Raw genomic sequence first — 16,781 nt, forward strand, 5'->3', positions numbered from 1 at the left:
TATAGCAGCAGCTCCAGTTGTTTGCCAGCTTGAGGAACAACATAATGGATACACATCATCCAAATAGTTTTTGCCAGAGAAGCTCAGAACCACCATATTTAACATATGTCCAGCTCCTACTTCACTCAAATGTTTCCATCAGGGCTTTACCTGGAAAGTTCTCACAGAGAACTTCAACCGGAGTGTTTCTCTTTGTGTCCCCAATCTTCTGATACCTCTCTTTTAAGGTGTCAGCCTGTAGCGCACAAAGACAAAACAGTTGTGGAGAAAGAGTTCAACCATGTGATAAACGACATGCTGTATGGGAAGAAAAACAAGGTATTTAATACCAGTTCTGGGTGGTATCAGAAGATGTTACTTGTAACTGAGCTGCACCCTAGACTACACTAGCAGGAATATTATCTCACCCTGTTGTAACTGTCACTATGCGTTTTACGTGCTGTCGGCAAAGAATATCCAAGGACACGTGAAACATCTTCAGTACTTGAAAGGAAGGACACTTGTTAGTGTCTTACAAGGCTAATTTCTTATCAGCCCAGTCCTAAGGACTGTATAGAAAAGCTTGCATGGGACAAGAAAACAAAGCTGCATATATTATAGTTGCACATCAGTACTCTGTCCTGGGCTTAGAGCCATCGGCAATCAAGATGCCTTCAAAACCAACCATAAAAGTAGATAAATTGCATCAGCAATTTGGGACTTCTGTGTACAATAGAATGCAATCACACAGATAACTAGTTTACATCAGTCACGCTTCTCCCAAATCCCATCTACTCCCATAGTGCCTCTCCTTTCACCCCCAAACTGTCTATCACCGAGGCAGCACTGACTAAACATCTGGTCACCAAGAAAATGAAACAAGCTTCAGCTAGATTTCCCAACTACATCCCCCTGAAGCAGAGAACTCTGCTCCTGTTGGCGCCTCTATCTTAAAGCATGCCAGTCAGACCTGGCAGCAGCATCATTAGCATTGTAAGATATTCTCTCAAGACCTCAGCACTGACAGTATACACCAAACGTGTAAGCTGGGGAAGCCTAGAAGAGTGAAGATCAAGCTGAAGAGTCTGTGTTTGTTCTGGAGCAAGGACTTCAAGAAGAGGTCAACTAATTCTTAACAAGTTCAGCACTGAACTGAGCAAATTTTGTAGAACCTTATCTAAGCCTGGAATTACTTTAAGAATAATTTACAGGATTAATTTAAAGCAGATGAGGTCAACCAAGCCAGAAACAAGCTATGTAATAGAATAACATACTTACAGAGGTGTGAAGTAAAGTCAGAGAGGTTCTGATTTCTTTCAACAATTATTTTCATGCCTGATAAAGTCTTTCTTTGCTTTTATGAGTTGTCACCAACATTTCTGGCACATGTCAATAAGGCTAAGCTGAGACTAACTCTGGATAGATGGTGACAAAACAGCTTAACAAGGTCTATCACACAAGCCACTGCCACTGACCATAGCAGCACTCTGCTGAGCCGCTTGTGAGCCCAAACGCTTGTCTCCTTTTTCCAACAGTACCAACAGGAGTTACTGTCTTCATTAATAAACCTGTTCCTAACCTGATTGAGTTCGATCCCTTCACTCACTGCAATTACAAAGTTGAACACAGTAGCTTAATCATCAAGAAAGTGATGGAGGAGTGAAGGTGCAGCTACCAACAGCTTCAGAGCCAGCAAATGACTTACTACTAGCTAATTCAGCTGACGGATGTCAGCTGCAGATGCTGTAATTCAATTGCTTGCAGCCCTCCACATTGTACATGGCATTTCATAAACTTCGAAGCACTGAATGTCCAGTGCCTCTGGAGGGAAGCCAAGCTCCATAGTTCTGCCTGAAAACCCGTTTTTCAAGCTGAAGTCCATCTGCACATGCAAACCCATCAAACTGCTCCTGTTATAACCACATTTCACAGCTGCAGCTGGGGGACTGTGTGCTGTAACCAGGACTTCATAAACAACCACTGTGTCCCAGTCGCACCCCAGCTCGGGGCAGCTCCATGCTCCAGCAAAGCTGCTCCCACAGCTCAACAGCTCTCTCACTGCTGTCCCAGTTCCAGCCACTCATCTGCCTCTGCTCAATCCTCTCTCCAGATGTGTACCCATTCAGCTAATGGCAACTTGAAGCAACAGGTAACATATTTCTATCTTAAAATCTTTCCTGTAGGTAAAGCTAACGCCTTGTTTTTGGGCTTCAAGGACACAGAGGAGAGGACAGTGCTTCTGACTGACTTTTGGAAATGTTTCCCCACCAGGTTCTCCTTTGGGCAGAGACTAGACAAAGTTTCAAAGGGCACAAGCTAAAGCTCAAACCTACCTTCAATCCTTGCCAGGGCAGACTGCCTCGGAGGAAATACATGAACATATGGCCAAGGGCTTCCAAGTCATCTCGACGACTCTGCTCTAAAACACAAGAGACGACAAATTATTGCTGCAGCTGCAGGAATGGGTCTGAGACTTGATCAGTAGTTACACCTACTTCCAAGATACAGTTATCACAGGGAAGTTCACTTGCTACCTATAGCTCAGATCTCGTGAAAAACCATCTAGAAGCTGTTACAAAACCCCATAAAATACATGAAGAAAAGATCAGACAGAAGGCATAAAATAACATGGGAGCTGTAAGACACATTGCCCAGCATTAGGTGAACTGGATGAGAAGAATAAGGAGGAATAAAGCAGTTCCCCAGTTCTCCAGACTGCCAGTGCTGAGGGTGCACCTGTGATGTGGTGCTGGATGATGTTATTTCCTCTGAATGACATAGAAACAGACAAGGGATGCTTGCAACCAGCTGCAGGGAACTACCATGTTGTTGTGGCAATCCCTTCTCAATTGCTTCTGCAGCTCATCACAGCAGAGCAGATCAAAAATAGCTCCTTTAGCACTGTTTTTCCTCGTGAAACATTTACTGCTGTTGCCATGCAGATGTTATGATTATAAATGAGGGGAGAAAAAAAGAGGCCTCGAGCCAAAGGAAAAAAGCATCAGCTAACAAAAATGTATAAAAAAAACCCATGGGAGGATATAAGACAGAACAACAAATGTGGAGTGTAACAGCATAGGACTGCTGCTGTGCTGGGCGGCATCATGCAGACTGGGGTCTGCTGAGCTTGCAGGCTGATTTTATGCAACCTCCTCTCCTCTGAATTTTAAACAAATAACGTGCTGCATGGCCACAAGCTGGGACAGATCCAGCCCACACGCCATGACAAACTGTGTGTGAGCTGTCCCCGATGCTGCATCATCTGCAAGGTGGCAGCGCTTGGCATAGCATGGCTCTCCACCAGCAGCAAATTTAATCCTCAGAATATGGTGGGGGTGAGAAAACTCAGCAGAAGGAATTGAGATGACAGTTCCTGCAAGTTACCCTGATATAGCTGTAAAAAGGGAATAAAACCCAAGAGAATGTCCTAGGTAATTTAGTGCAGCGATGCAGATGAACTGCTCAGGAAGATGGTTGAGTGCATTCATCTTTCAGGAAAATGGCAGTAAGACTCCTTTGTTCTGGAACGTGAAGGGACTGACTCCACCTGGGTCTCACCAGCAAAGCAGCCACCCCATGGAGCTGCTCTGGGCAGACCCAGCCCAGCCCAGCACACATCAGCAGCCAGCAGCCAGCCTTCCAGACTGACTCTTCCCTGCACCAGCCACGGCCTGAGCTGCAACACCTGCAGAGAAATGGGTCCTACAGAAGGCACATGGTGTACTTCAAATGCAAACACATCTTCTTCCACATCTACCTTCCATCCAAGCCTGCTCTCACTGCAGCTGCTCATTCCTCCATCCCTTCCTGACCCTTCAGCAGCCTTTTCAAGATTAGAAGTTGGACTTATCCCTCCTTACACCCAAAGGGACCGAACTCTCCACAAGATGCGAGCGATGCCTTCATCACATACCTGGGAGGCTACTCAGAGAATATTCCATTATCTTACTGCTCTTATGGGTTTAAGTGAATATAAACATTTAATAAGGTTTTTTGCCTTTCAGCCACAGAAATGTAATTTTCTGGTACGAGAGAATGCAGTGAGGAGAGGAAATGAAAGCCACGTTTAAAATGAGTTAAATCAGTAATTTTCTCCAACCAATTATTAGGTCAAGGAACATCCAACTTCAACACCCATAACTGAAGGTCCTGGTTACTTTGATGCTCTACAGCTCAGCACAGAGCTGTGCTATAAAAATCTATTTGGTCATCATTTAGTGCAGCAGTTACTACCCGCCTACTTGCCTTTTATCAGTGCTGGGTTGCTTCCAGTTATTTAGTTCCTAATAAAAACTATAATTATGAGGCTTTCAACATTTCAGCTGTCTCAATCCCGCAAAAGGGGAAAAGAAAAAGCCTCACAACTGTAAAGGCAGAGGTTTACAAACAGCTCAAAGGGGAGGAACGAGCCATAGTAAGCCAAGCTACCACTGGAGGTCATGGCAAGCTCCCACCAACCACACAGACCTTTGCCAAGATGAGTGTTGATGGACATGTATCTGGCTGTTCCAGTTAAGCTCTTGTGTTCCCTGTAAGGTATGTGTTTTTTGGTTTCCGGGTCAATGTACTCCTTTGCCAATCCAAAGTCTATGATGTGAATGACGTGCTCTTTCTTGTTGCCTTGCCGGCCGATAAGGAAGTTTTCAGGCTTGACATCTCGGTAGATGAGGTTCTTCGAATGCACGTACTCCATGCGAGATATCTGCAAAGCGAGGAGCAAAAGTTACCTGCAAGCAGAGCAGCCCCCATGCTCTCCTGGCTAACGGGGCTGTGAGGTTTTGATACCCATCACCAGCCCTCAGCTCAGAAACACAACCACAGATGGAAAGAACCATGGCAGCAGTTATGCTTGGAACTGGATGGAGCTCCTCTGATGGAGTAAGAAGAGGGATCTGTCACCCCCTCCTTTCTGTGGCTACCATACAGTGCTCCCTGACTTGAATCCTACAGAAATGTCCGCAGGAAAACAGAAAGGCTGTTTCTGAAACAGTACCACCAGGACACAGCATTTGGAATGATGCCATGGGGACTTGCAGCAGCATTTTTGTACTGATTTTAAACATACTAAACTGGTTACCAAGAGCTCTTCCCATGCCCACGGCTGTCCCTTGTTGCTCTGTGTCTTACCACCTTCCTCCCTCGACCCATACGTTGTCTTAAGACATGCCAGATTCTTCATGGAGGGGGATATGGGGCAGGTAGAAGCCTTACGATCCTCAATGCTGACTAAAAGTCACAACCTCATCGGCTGTCAAGTAGGAATAGCTGGAATATTTTCCAGCTTTTGACTCACTTTGTTCTGGCAGTCTGACAGAGAAGGGAAGGGAAAAGGGGATCCCACTTCCAAGCTGATGGAGGGTCACTACTTCTCTAACAACACCCCTCATCCAGATGCTTATCATTAATCATAGAATCATAGAATAGTGAGGGTTGGAAAGGACCTTAAGATCATCTAGTTCCAACCCCCCTGCCATGGGCAGGGACACCTCACACTAAACCATGTCACCCAAGGCTTCATCCAACCTGGCTAATCTTGCTTTTGAAACTAAATATATTGCAGGTGAAGTTTGGACAGGTCGCCAAGCAGTTCTCCTTTGAGTTCCTAACTTAAGAGATTATTCCAATTGGAAATAACTCACAATTTCATTTAATTTATTACCTTCTTAGGGTTTAACTGAAACCACGTGAATCCCCATTTGTGGCCGTCCTGGGCTGCAGCTGCCCTGCGCACTGTAGGGCATGGTGGCTGTTTTAAGCAAGATGCTTCCTTAGGAAGGCAGTTTGAGCCTCCCTGTCTGCAGGTTTGCAGCGTGAGGAGACCATTGCAGAGCTCTGACTCCCCATTTTGCACTAAGTGTCAGTCTGCAGAGGTCAGTGCCGCACCATCGTGCTGGAGCATCTAAGGTGAAAGCCACCAGCGGGAGCTCCCTGCGGGGAGTCCCTGGCTCCTGAGTGGGTCTGCACCAGGTCAATGCTGTCAGGAGCTCGGCACCTCCTGCACACGGATAGCCTGTTCCTAAGGAAAACCTGCTGCATTTCCAGCACTCCGAAAGAGGCAACAGGCAGGAGGGGGCAGCACTCCTCAGAAAATGAAACCTGCTGTACCGGGAGGGCAGCAGGCAGGGAAAACTGCAGGCGAACCAGTCTTAAAAACCAGGACTTGCTGAGAGGCTCTTCAAGGAAGGTAACAGCATGTGTTGCCGCTCCCCTCCCCTCTAAGCAATGATTTATTTCATTGTGCTGAGAAAATGGGTTTCAGGGCTAACAGCCATTATTCCTAATCAATTCTGGGCTGATGCAGAACACAGCAGATGCTCTGCACTTCAGTCATTCTTCAGCTTTGAATCACCTACAGGACACAGCAGTGCTGGAAGACAAAAAGGTATGTCGGGAGGCCATTTAAATTAAGATGCAACCCTTAAAACTGGAACAAAGCATTTCCTGTCCTCTCCATACACAACAAGCTTTCAAACAGAGCCTGGCTGGCTCATTGAATTTGTCCCTGTTACCAGAGGAGCTCAGCTGTTGAAATGGCCAACAGCCTGAAAAACCATTTGTTCCTTAAAAACTCATAGCAAATTGCACTGGCCAGGACAGCCACTTCACCTCCACCACAGGCACAAAGATGCTGCTGAGTCTTTCATATTCCTTTTCTTTTATTTGCACCTGCCTGGATGCTTCAGGATGTCCTGCTGGAGCTGCGCATTGCCAAGGATGGCTGAAAGATGCTCTCCAGGTCAGAATGATGTTTCCTGTCTGTGCTTTACTCGCCCTGACAAGACATTCACTCTGTTTGTGGCTTCTTGTGCTGGAGACTGCATCACCCTCAGCCTGACTCAAACCACTGCACAGCTGAAGGAGAGGAGGAGTTCCCACTCCAGAAATGTGTGGCTGCAGACACTATGTCCACTCCTTTGTGACTGAACTACAGGCTCTAATGTCCATGCATTACTTCTTCTACAGACAGAGAAACCACTGCAAGGAACTGGTACTAACTGTTGTAACTGCTTTTACACTGGAAAAACAGTGACTGTGAAGCACTGTTAACATCTCCTGTCTTATTTAATAAGAACAGACATGGGCATTTTACCATAGGGCATAGAATACTAGAGGTGGGTGGGAGACTCTGCTTGCAAATCAAAGCAGGATTTCCATGGCCATGGCCAGCAGAGTCCATCTTCAGAGCCACAAATCTCCATGTCAGATGTCAGAGAAACAGCAGGAGGGGAGAGCCCCCCCAAGCAGGCAGCAGGACCCCTGTGCTGCAGCTGGGAGATGAGAGGATGTTTGTGACATTTAACCAGATGGCAAAGCAACCCATGCTTTTATTTTCCTTTCTCTTGCTAAGGAAGCAAGTGTAATGAACTCTCTTCCCCCAAAAAGGTATTTCTTGATCTTGATGGCAACCCCATCTCTAGACTCTTCTGATAAATTTGAACCCTTCTACACCATCACCTGCTTGAATATAGATCAGATCAGCAGCGAGAAAGAATTCCTCCTGTTTAAAGCCTGCTTTGGTGTGGTGTCTGTTACACAAGATGATTTAATGGTCACCAGTCAAAAAACCTTTCACTGTGACTTGGTCCAGATTGCAGCTGCAAGTATTTGCCCAGTGCCAGGCACACTGGACCTAACAGCAAGCACTTAAAGCAAGGGTGAAAATAACAGTTACTCCTTATAAAACCGATGACTTCCAGTTTATGGGCTTTAGGGACTGATGCTAGTGAACATTTTTAATTGGCAAACTTTGCTTTGTTCAGGAACAACTGCTTGATCTAGTTGGCTGCACTCAGACGATGGAGGAAGCAGTTCCAGTTTGATGCTCTTAGCAGAGCAACGTGAAGCATTGGAGACCCTCAAGTTACAGCAGTAACACAACTGGAAGACTTTGACCAGGAAGGAATATAGATGACTCCTTCAATGCAGGTTCTCACTGAGAGGTATGAAATGGTGCACCAGACCAAGAGTACTTCTGATTCAACTCACGCTGTCTTGATAAGCTGCTGCCACAGCTCTGGACACAATGCAGCTCACCAGAAGTACATGCAAGCCTACTGCCAAACCGGAGGGGCTGTGTGGCTCATCCCCCTGCTGAGGCAGACCTTCCTACTGTGTCATCTCAACTGAAAAGATTCCAGACCACGTTCTCTTTGAAGACTCACTGTCGTCCAGTCTCTATCTCCCGCAGCCAGCAGAGTCTTTTTGACGTAAAACCATGTTTAAATTCTCCCATACTCACAAGCAACTTTCCTTAGAGCAATGACAATGTATTTGTTTCTCCTACAGGGCTTCCCTTTCTTCTAACATCTGTAGAGTTAAAGGATCAACCCCAGTCCTGAGATGCTGCTACCTACCAAGCTAAGTAAGACCAGCCAAGCATGTCTGTGTATTAAAAAACATCTTTCAGGGATGCCCCTGGTTAAAAATTGATCACTGTACATAAAAAACAGGAGACCAAGTGCCACCACACCACATCCCAAATTCCTGCCTAGTTCCAGCACACAGCACATATGTAGATGTGTCAGAGATGTTCAGTCAGGCTTAAAGAAGGAGAGGGGGGAGAAGGCAGCTAAATGGGACCCTGAAAGCAGCAGCTGGCTGCTGTCAAGCTGAGCCTGCAGCAGGCAATGGCAAGGAAGCACACAAACAGCAGAGGCTGGACTGGATGCTCCTAAAGACACATGGATCATTATTTGCAAGTGAGGTTGAGAAAGATCTAGGGGACAAAGGGGTGGGCACGTAACATCCCACCAGCCTTGCTGCTCCAACAAGTGCAAAGACATCCATGGCAGATGTTTCCTTCGGAGAGGATCAAGCCCAAGGCAGGAGAGGCAGCACCAAGGTGACTTCGAGCATTGGGATGCTCTCCTGGGAGCTCCCTGAGCTCCGTGCTGCAGAGGAGCCTCCCAGACAAGTAGTATTGCTTTATTTGATAGCATTCTGGTGGGAAATGAACCAGAGCAACGGTGTTCTGCAATGTGCTGAGCTGTCCCTCACTCCCTGCATCAGGGCAGGGTGCTCCTCTCTGCTGTCTGTGTGGTACCGGGCCATTCACACTTCTGGAGGTCTCCCTGGGCACTAGGCTTGTTAACAGGCATATCAAGGAGCAGAGAAGAGAAACACTGCTTGTGCATCACACTGGATTCTGGCAGTGAAGTCTTACATCTCCTCACACCTGTGGTTAGAAATACAGCAGCTTAAGCAAGTCAAAAGCAAGAGCAGAGCATATTTTATGGAGGCAAACCCACTGAATTTGACAGTCAAACTTTCTTTCTCTGATGTGTCTCTCACACTGGAGTGCGACACAGGGACAGCAACAATTTAGCATAGGAACTAAGAGAAATCCAAGACAATTTCCCCCAAAGCCTTGTGGCTGGATGAAGGGTTTTCTTTCCAGTTGAGCAGTAAGTGCCAGCCTGTCAGAAAACCAGTCTCCAAGGACCAGGTGAACCCTTCTCCCAGGAAACCTTCAGGGAAGGAGATGGGGCACACCTAAAGATGCTAAATCTGTCTCCTTAAATGCATATGTTCCAAGCTGATAATTCATGTCATCCTGAGAAGACTGGGAAGGTCCTAAAACATCTCCTCATGGAAAGAGGAGCAGCACTGCATGCTCCTTTTGGAGAACACCAGCTCCTCTGTGACTGCTTTTGGTGTGCCCCTGAACCACCCTAAGTATCTGTTTCTCAAAGTGGTAGCACTGTCTACATGAGTTGGCAGGCTGGTTGAGGATCAGCAGATGGTACCAGTGAAGACCATCCAAGTACAGAGCTTAGTGAAAGGCAGATGGACACTGCTATGACAATCCTGATTTCTCCAGCAGTCACATGGGAATACATCTTTATGTTTTACACCTTTACAACCAAAAGGCCATACAAGCTATATCCAAGGCTTTGTCATCTGTTGACAGTTGATTTAATAAAAACCAATACTATAAACTGGTTTTCCACTGACGAAGGAACACTCAAACCCCACAAAACTCAGCCGTAGGACAACAACTTCATGAACCCGCTACCAGGCAGGTGCTGCTCAAACTTCTGCATCTGCAAAGAAGAAATCTAAAACTTTCCATTTGAAGAAGTCTCAAATTTTCCATTTGAGCTTCTGCTGTGGCCAGCTTCGGTTCATTTAGAAAGGATTGTGTTCCTCACTCCCTCACCACCTTCTCTTTCCTTTAGCACTTCTATCTGCTGGTAATACGAATATACAGTCCCACCTCTGCTGTGCCTCTGGGGTGCCTGCAGACCACAGGTAGGGACCAGCAAGCCAAATGGAAATGGTAACTGTTGGCCCTAAGGACTCACGGAAATTCACTCATCACATTTAGTACCTTCAGTTTTCAGCCTGTCCATTTTTAATGCAAACACAAATGCAAGCTCCAACTTTCAGCTTGGTTCCTTCCCTTTTTAGGTAAATTAGAGGCTCTGTGATGCTGCCAGTATCTTTCCAACTGTTAGTGGTTTAAACCTGTTGGTCAATTTTGACCAAATTTGACCAAAGCAGAGATCTCAAATGCTGGTATTTTGGACAAGGACTGCTCTGCTCCCACTGCTCTGAGAGGTTTCTGTCTGTGAGCAGCCTGGTAGCAGCAAACTGGTAGAACTGGTAGGACTGTGGGAGGGTGCTGTGCTCCCTGTGTCCTGGGGAGTGGGTAAGAAATGAGATGTTCTGGGGATGTCCAAACAGAGGGAGGGAGCTGGGGTAGATACTGGGGCAGGGGTGTGTAGGGAATACAGGATGCAAGTCCATTGGAATCCAGCTTCACTGGTTCTGCTACGCAAGGAGCAAGCTTGCTCATAAGCATACTGTGACCTTCCCTTCATAAGAGCGAGCTCTTCTCAAACCTGAGAAGCTTTCTTTTTTAAGATGGACATAGAGGGTAGATTTAGGTTGGACACAAGGAAGAAAATTTTTCACAATGTGGGTAGTGAGGCACTGGCACAGGGTGCCCAGAGAAGCTGTGGCTGCCCCATCCCTGGCAGTGTTCAAGGCCAGGTTGGACACAGGGGCTTGGAGCAAGCTGCTCTGGTGGAAGGTGTCCCTGCCCGTGGCAGGGGTTGGAACTGGATGAGCTTTAAGGTCCCATTTTGCAATTCTAAAATGGAACGAGAGTCTCTCCAACCAGCAGACACCCTGATACTTGCACTGCACCAACCCCATCCTTCAGCTAACCCAAGACTGACATAAACACAAGTCAGCATCGTGGAGGCTGTGGGCAGAGCCCTGCCCAGCGTTACTCACCAGCTGGATGGCTATCATTAATACCGTCTTCAAAGTGAACGTCCTATCACAGAGGTCAAATAGGTCTTCCAAGCTAGGACCAAGCAGCTCTAGTACCATGGCATTGTACTTTCCACACGGTCCGAAGTAATACACCTGGGGAAGCCCTTCAGCTGGAAGAACAGGAAAGAATTGAAATCAGCCAACAGGGCAATGTTAAACCCTTCCTCCTGCATGTAAATGTTTCATTGGGCAAAGCCTTTCCTTTTTACCTCTCCAGTGTCCCTTCTGTTTGATGTTACCCAGCAAGCAAACAAGTTTCAGCACGCACTGTGGATGAACCAAAGGCCAAATCAGTGCAGGCTTTGCTCATCTGCACCTTTGAATAGAGAAATAGATTTCAAAGCAATAACATGACCACATGAAAGCATCTGCCTTTGGCAGGTTAAACTCTTGGATGTAGAGAACAAGACACGGAGTTCCCTACGCTGCACTGACCACCAGGCAGAGCACAACCCCGAACATGGGCTGGCACTTGTCTGACCAGTTAGGAAGATGATATTCCTTGCACAAAATGAAGCATGTCCCAAAAAGGGCTGCTTTTTCAACCTGGATAATACATAGCTCTTGTTATTCAGCACAACCTTATGCAAAGTTTACTCAAGAGAAAGGAAAAAAAACAGTTGTTTTCCTTTCAAAAAGAGCAAAGATTTACATTTTGACCCATCACCATGTAAAAATAAGTGATCACAGTCATTAAAGCATATGTGCAAAGCATTCTGCTATAAGTCACACACTAAACTCTCAATACCCAACTGGTAGGAGCCAGAACCACCTCTTCCCACCTAACAGCTCAGCAACAGATTTCCCAGCAAGAGTATGCAATATTTATACTCAACTGATGGTGGCTTTTTGTGTGGATCAGCTTTCTGAAAGCACCATAAGAAAAGGGAACAAACCGGCTTTGGTGTCTGAGCACTCCCTGAGCTGCACAGTGCTCCTCAAACTACCCTTTGAGCAAAAAAGAAAAGCCAGCCTGGCCCACACAGAGGGGAATTCTGTGCAGGGCCAAGCACAAATTTGTTTAGTCAATACCTAGCCCCATATCCCAGCATCACTATCAAGCTGCATAACACTTTTAAAACAAATATTTCCTGCCTACATCTCATAAGCAGTTCCAAAATGCAATGGAAGATTTTGTCTTGAAATATTGGGTTTGTCCTATGTCAAAACAACATCCTTGCTTGCATACACAAAATACAACATCCTGTTATTCACTGTAAAGGCTCAGCATGGGGAGCACTATTATGAACAAAGCCTTTTTTTGCACAGAAGTCTGTGAATTAAACAGCACGGGGCCCAAGAGCACAGTGATTATAACTTTTATAGCATGTTTTCACAAGTGCATGCACACACCTATATTTACATGACAGATCAATATTAAAAACAGCAACCCCCTTCACGCATTATCAGACACCAGGATTAAACTGCTTGTGTAACTGCTCGACTTTGTACCGGCTCTGTGGTGTGCTCACAGCCTGGCCCAGCACAGGCGGAGGCAGAAGAGGGAAACACTTCAGGCTGGAGGGTGACAGCAATGTAATAACTTCATGTCCTACTACGGATTTAGGGAAGCCTCGTTCATCTGCCCGACAGTGCTCACCAACTCACCAACAACACAATAAATGCAGCACTGAGATTACTAAAGCTTAACTATTGCAGAACTTAGCTCCCACCTATTAGTCAAAAAGAACAAAGTGCAGCTTGACAAAAATTACTGTAGGATGCTTTAATCTTGTTAACTCACAGGCTTGGGGAATCATATTAGGTATCAGTCATCAGGATGCATTCATGAGATATTACAGAGTATTGCAGGAATTCCCAGTCTAACCAGAGCTTTACATCCTGTGTGAAACATTTACCCATCCTGGTTTTAGGAGGCTCCTGTTCCTAACAAAACCTTGTGTTTTAGGAAGCATTAACAGCAATTAAGTTATCTAAGAAAACAGGATGGTTTGAGTCTTCATCAGGGCCTGTAGGGACAGGCCAAGGGGAATGGCTTGAACCTGCCAGAGGGGAGACTGAGCTGAGCTCTTAGGCAGAAGCTCTTCCCTGTGAGGGTGCTGAGGCGCTGGCACAGGGTGCCCAGAGAAGCTGTGGCTGCCCCATCCCTGGCAGTGTTCAAGGCCAGGTTGGACACAGGGGCTTGGAGCAAGCTGCTCTAGTGGAAGGGGTCCCTGCCCATGGCTGGAACTGGATGAGTTTAAGGTCCCTTCAACCCAAACCAGGCTGGGATTCTATGACACCGAAGCAATTCCAAAAGCCAAAAAATGATGGGATGTGAAATGAAGGCAGCTCAAAACCTTTTTCAAATATACCTAAACCAACATAAATGATAATTTAATGCCCTCAGCTTAGTGCTGAAGACTTAAGTAATTGCAGTAGCTCTCAAAGTAACTCATGGTGAGCCACTGAGTTTCCAGTAAAATCAGGTGAGGATTTATCTACATAATTTGCTCTAATACCAAGGTTGTCATCTCTACTTCTTAGAGAATAATTCAAGGATGATAGAGAATGATGGAAGAGGGTAACAGAATATTCTATGAAAAGTTTGAAACTGAGATCATTGCAAATTTAAGATACAAATACAGTGAGTACTAATTTAAGATACACACACAGTGAGTAGTACCACAAGTACTACGTCAGGATAACGGTCTTGAAAAGTGCAGATGAGGAAGGAAACAGCTCGGATTAGGAGTGTGCTAATTAAGGTATTAATACAGCCTTACTTGGTAAGGAGACAGCACTGCAATTACAATTAAATTCCTACTGGGCCTAAGAACCAGGAAGATAAATTGCAGCAAGACTCAAAGATGGGGATTTCATGGAGGGAAGGAAGCAACAGCAATGCAACTCTTCAGTGCTCTCTGGGGTCCCAACTCCTTCAGTCAGCTTTAACCACTCAAAACCATACAAGCAAGAGGCTGGAGTACCCTTCTCAGCTCTAAACATCAGCAAGGCTCTGCTCTTGGTGGGAGCTCCTACAAGGTGAAGCTGTACCAAAGAACATTAAAAAAAGCATCCGAAGTGCCAGCCTACAGAAGCCATTATTAGTTTCAGGCGTATTTTTAGGGTTTGATTTTTCCCTGAGGGTTTTCAGCGGCAACACTGCCAGCTCTGCACTCAAGAACTTACCTACTGGCTTTGCTAGAAGAGAAATGCTGTAGCATAGATCTAATTTTCAGACCCAGGATACATCGCTCATCTATTCTGGACCCAAAGGAGCATTGCTGTGGAGCCTCCCAGCCCAAGCCAGGGCTCCTCAGCTCCACACCAGTTACTGAAATGAAGGGACACGAGACAATGCACCCTCAGCTCACTCAAACACAGATCAACATTTACCATCATTTTAAGAAGGGGCAAAGCTCAAAAGGGAAGTTGTCACCTTGATGTAGATATTAAAGGGTGCCTGTTGCCTGCAGGATCCAAGCGGGCAGACGCCACTAGAGGATTTTGGGCTGGGTTCTCTGGACCTTATTAACAGTAAAAAGGGGCAGCCTAAGAAAATCTGTATCAAATTTTATTTAATCACAGCCCATCTGCATAATTCATGGTGTAGCTTGGCTCTATTTCAGCAACAAGAAATGTGTCCTGGTGCCACTGAGTGCTTTGCCATGGTGAACTGCAGGAGCTCCACAAATATCACCACTAGATCTGTAAATACTTCTGAAGGACACTGCCAACAAAAGAGATTGATTGAGGAAAAGGTATCTTTTGTCTGGGCACTCAAACTTGAGGTTTTTAATGGTGAGGAACTGTGTCGGCAGAGGACTGAAAAGGTCAAACAAAGCCACAGTGCTGTGGAGCGGTCTGTTGTAGATGAGCAGTTCTGGGTTCAAAGAGTGCAGGATGAAAAGCCAGAGGCAGAGCAGAGGTCTCATCTAGAGGATTCAAAGGTACAACTCAACACTTGAAATACAAACCGTGACCAGTTTAATGCAATTAAGGTATGAAATCACATCAAAACAAATTACTGCTCCATGGCATTAGACAACACATTAAGTGAAGAAAATCCAGGCACGACACGTGCAACTTCTCCTTTGGAGAAAAAGCAGTGTCTTACAGTGAAAGCTGCTGGAAGCAGAAATCTTCTAAGTTTGCTTAAAAGCTTTGGACTTGCTGCTGAGTGATTTGGCTTTGAGTCTATGTAAAAGGCCTCACTCCACCACTGCTCTCATGGAAAGGTTATCACCCCAATACACACGCTGATCACTGCACTGGAATTCACAGGCAAATACTGCTATTTCAGCAATGTGATGTCTTGGAAAACATTCAAGCTGAGCACAGTGAAAGCCCAGCATTGCATTTTGGAGATTAAAGCATCGCGCTGGAATGAGAGCAAATGCAGACATCAAAGCTAAAGCTCCACTTTGCTTCCACCATGCTCAGAACAGACACACAACTCCAGCCTCGGGCTCTCCAAGGTGTTAAAGCTCTCACTGCTCCTGTGGGCTGCCACCAAAAGGGACTGTCCCATCTCCACTCCACCCTCACCCGTCCTGCTGCCTCCCCGGGCTCATGTGGCTGAGCAATAAATTGAAAGGACCCAAAGGGTTTGCTTGAGCTTGAACACAAGAATCAGAGAATCATGGACTGGTTTGGGTTGAAAGGGATCTTAAAGCTCATTCAGTTCCACCCCCCTCCCACGGGCAGGGACACCTTCCACTAGAGCAGGTTGCTCCAAGTCCCCAGCAACAAACAGCAGGAGCACTGCTCTTCAAGAAAGCTTCATTTGAGCTCTATTAACACCAGGGAACTACACCTTTCAGCATATTTTCATGCAAGATCAAGCATTCTGGATGATGCAAGCAGTGCTGTCTTGCTGCCACAGGCTTTACAGCACGACTTAACAACTCTGATAACTTGTCAGACATCCAGGATACTCCAACAAGCCACGTTAGTCTAGGCATCAGACATATAAGCCATACAAAGACTCCAAAGCCTTTTCCAGGACCTGTTATGAAATGGCAACTGGCAGAGAGATGCCAATCAAAGGTTATGCCCAAGGGAAATTGGATTTTGCAGCATCTGCTCCACGTGGAAGGCTCGGGAAGCGGAAACCATCTGCTGTGGCAGAGAATATGTATTGATGCTCTGTATATGAGCATCGGGAGAGGCTATGAATAAACCTCAAGCAACAGCAAGCAGCCCAAAATACACACAAGGAGGGATGAGGTAGCAAGAGCAGGAAGCTACATGTGGCACCTGCATCAGTGGAGGTGCAAAAGCCAAGTCCCTGTACACTAAATCGCCAGGAGACAGCACAACCTGTGAAAAGTGAACAGCAGTGGTAGCTCTTGAATCACCAGTTTTTATTTGCTCCCATGAGAAACTGGTTTCCACTGCCCTTAGATATAGTGTGGCCAGATAAAGAGAAGCTGAGGTCTTCGATTTCAAGAGGAAGAATAACAGAAGAACTTCACAACCTCTCTTCATGCAGGCTTCTGTTGCGAAGAGGAGACACTTGAGGAACCGCAGATCAGACACTGTGAGCAGCAAGAACTATTCCTCACAGAAATGGA

At 46.0% G+C, this 16,781-nt stretch overlaps 2 protein-coding genes across 5 annotated transcripts in view; one reads left to right on the forward strand and one right to left on the reverse strand.

Annotated features, from left to right (window-relative positions):
• Positions 1-16,781, forward strand: part of SORD (sorbitol dehydrogenase) — a 341,031-nt gene that overhangs the window by 23,266 nt on the left and 300,984 nt on the right. The gene's annotated exons all lie outside the window — the stretch shown is intronic.
• The window catches only part of CSNK1G1 (casein kinase 1 gamma 1), a 108,000-nt gene that overhangs the window by 18,563 nt on the left and 72,656 nt on the right, over positions 1-16,781 (reverse strand). For all 4 annotated transcript variants that reach the window (XM_061447396.1, XM_061447395.1, XM_061447398.1 and 1 more), the window contains 4 exons: positions 11,221-11,372; positions 4,447-4,681; positions 2,313-2,398; positions 151-235 (listed from right to left, as the gene is read on the reverse strand). In XM_061447396.1, coding sequence (XP_061303380.1) covers positions 151-235; positions 2,313-2,398; positions 4,447-4,681; positions 11,221-11,372 — 558 coding nt within the window. The remainder of the gene's footprint in view (positions 1-150; positions 236-2,312; positions 2,399-4,446; positions 4,682-11,220; positions 11,373-16,781) is intronic.

This window comes from Pezoporus flaviventris, unplaced genomic scaffold (genome assembly GCF_033815535.1).
Source record: "Pezoporus flaviventris isolate CSIRO_AGI_PZ_B2104156 unplaced genomic scaffold, CSIRO_AGI_Pfla_v1 ptg000006l, whole genome shotgun sequence".
Classification (NCBI taxonomy): domain Eukaryota; kingdom Metazoa; phylum Chordata; class Aves; order Psittaciformes; family Psittacidae; genus Pezoporus; species Pezoporus flaviventris.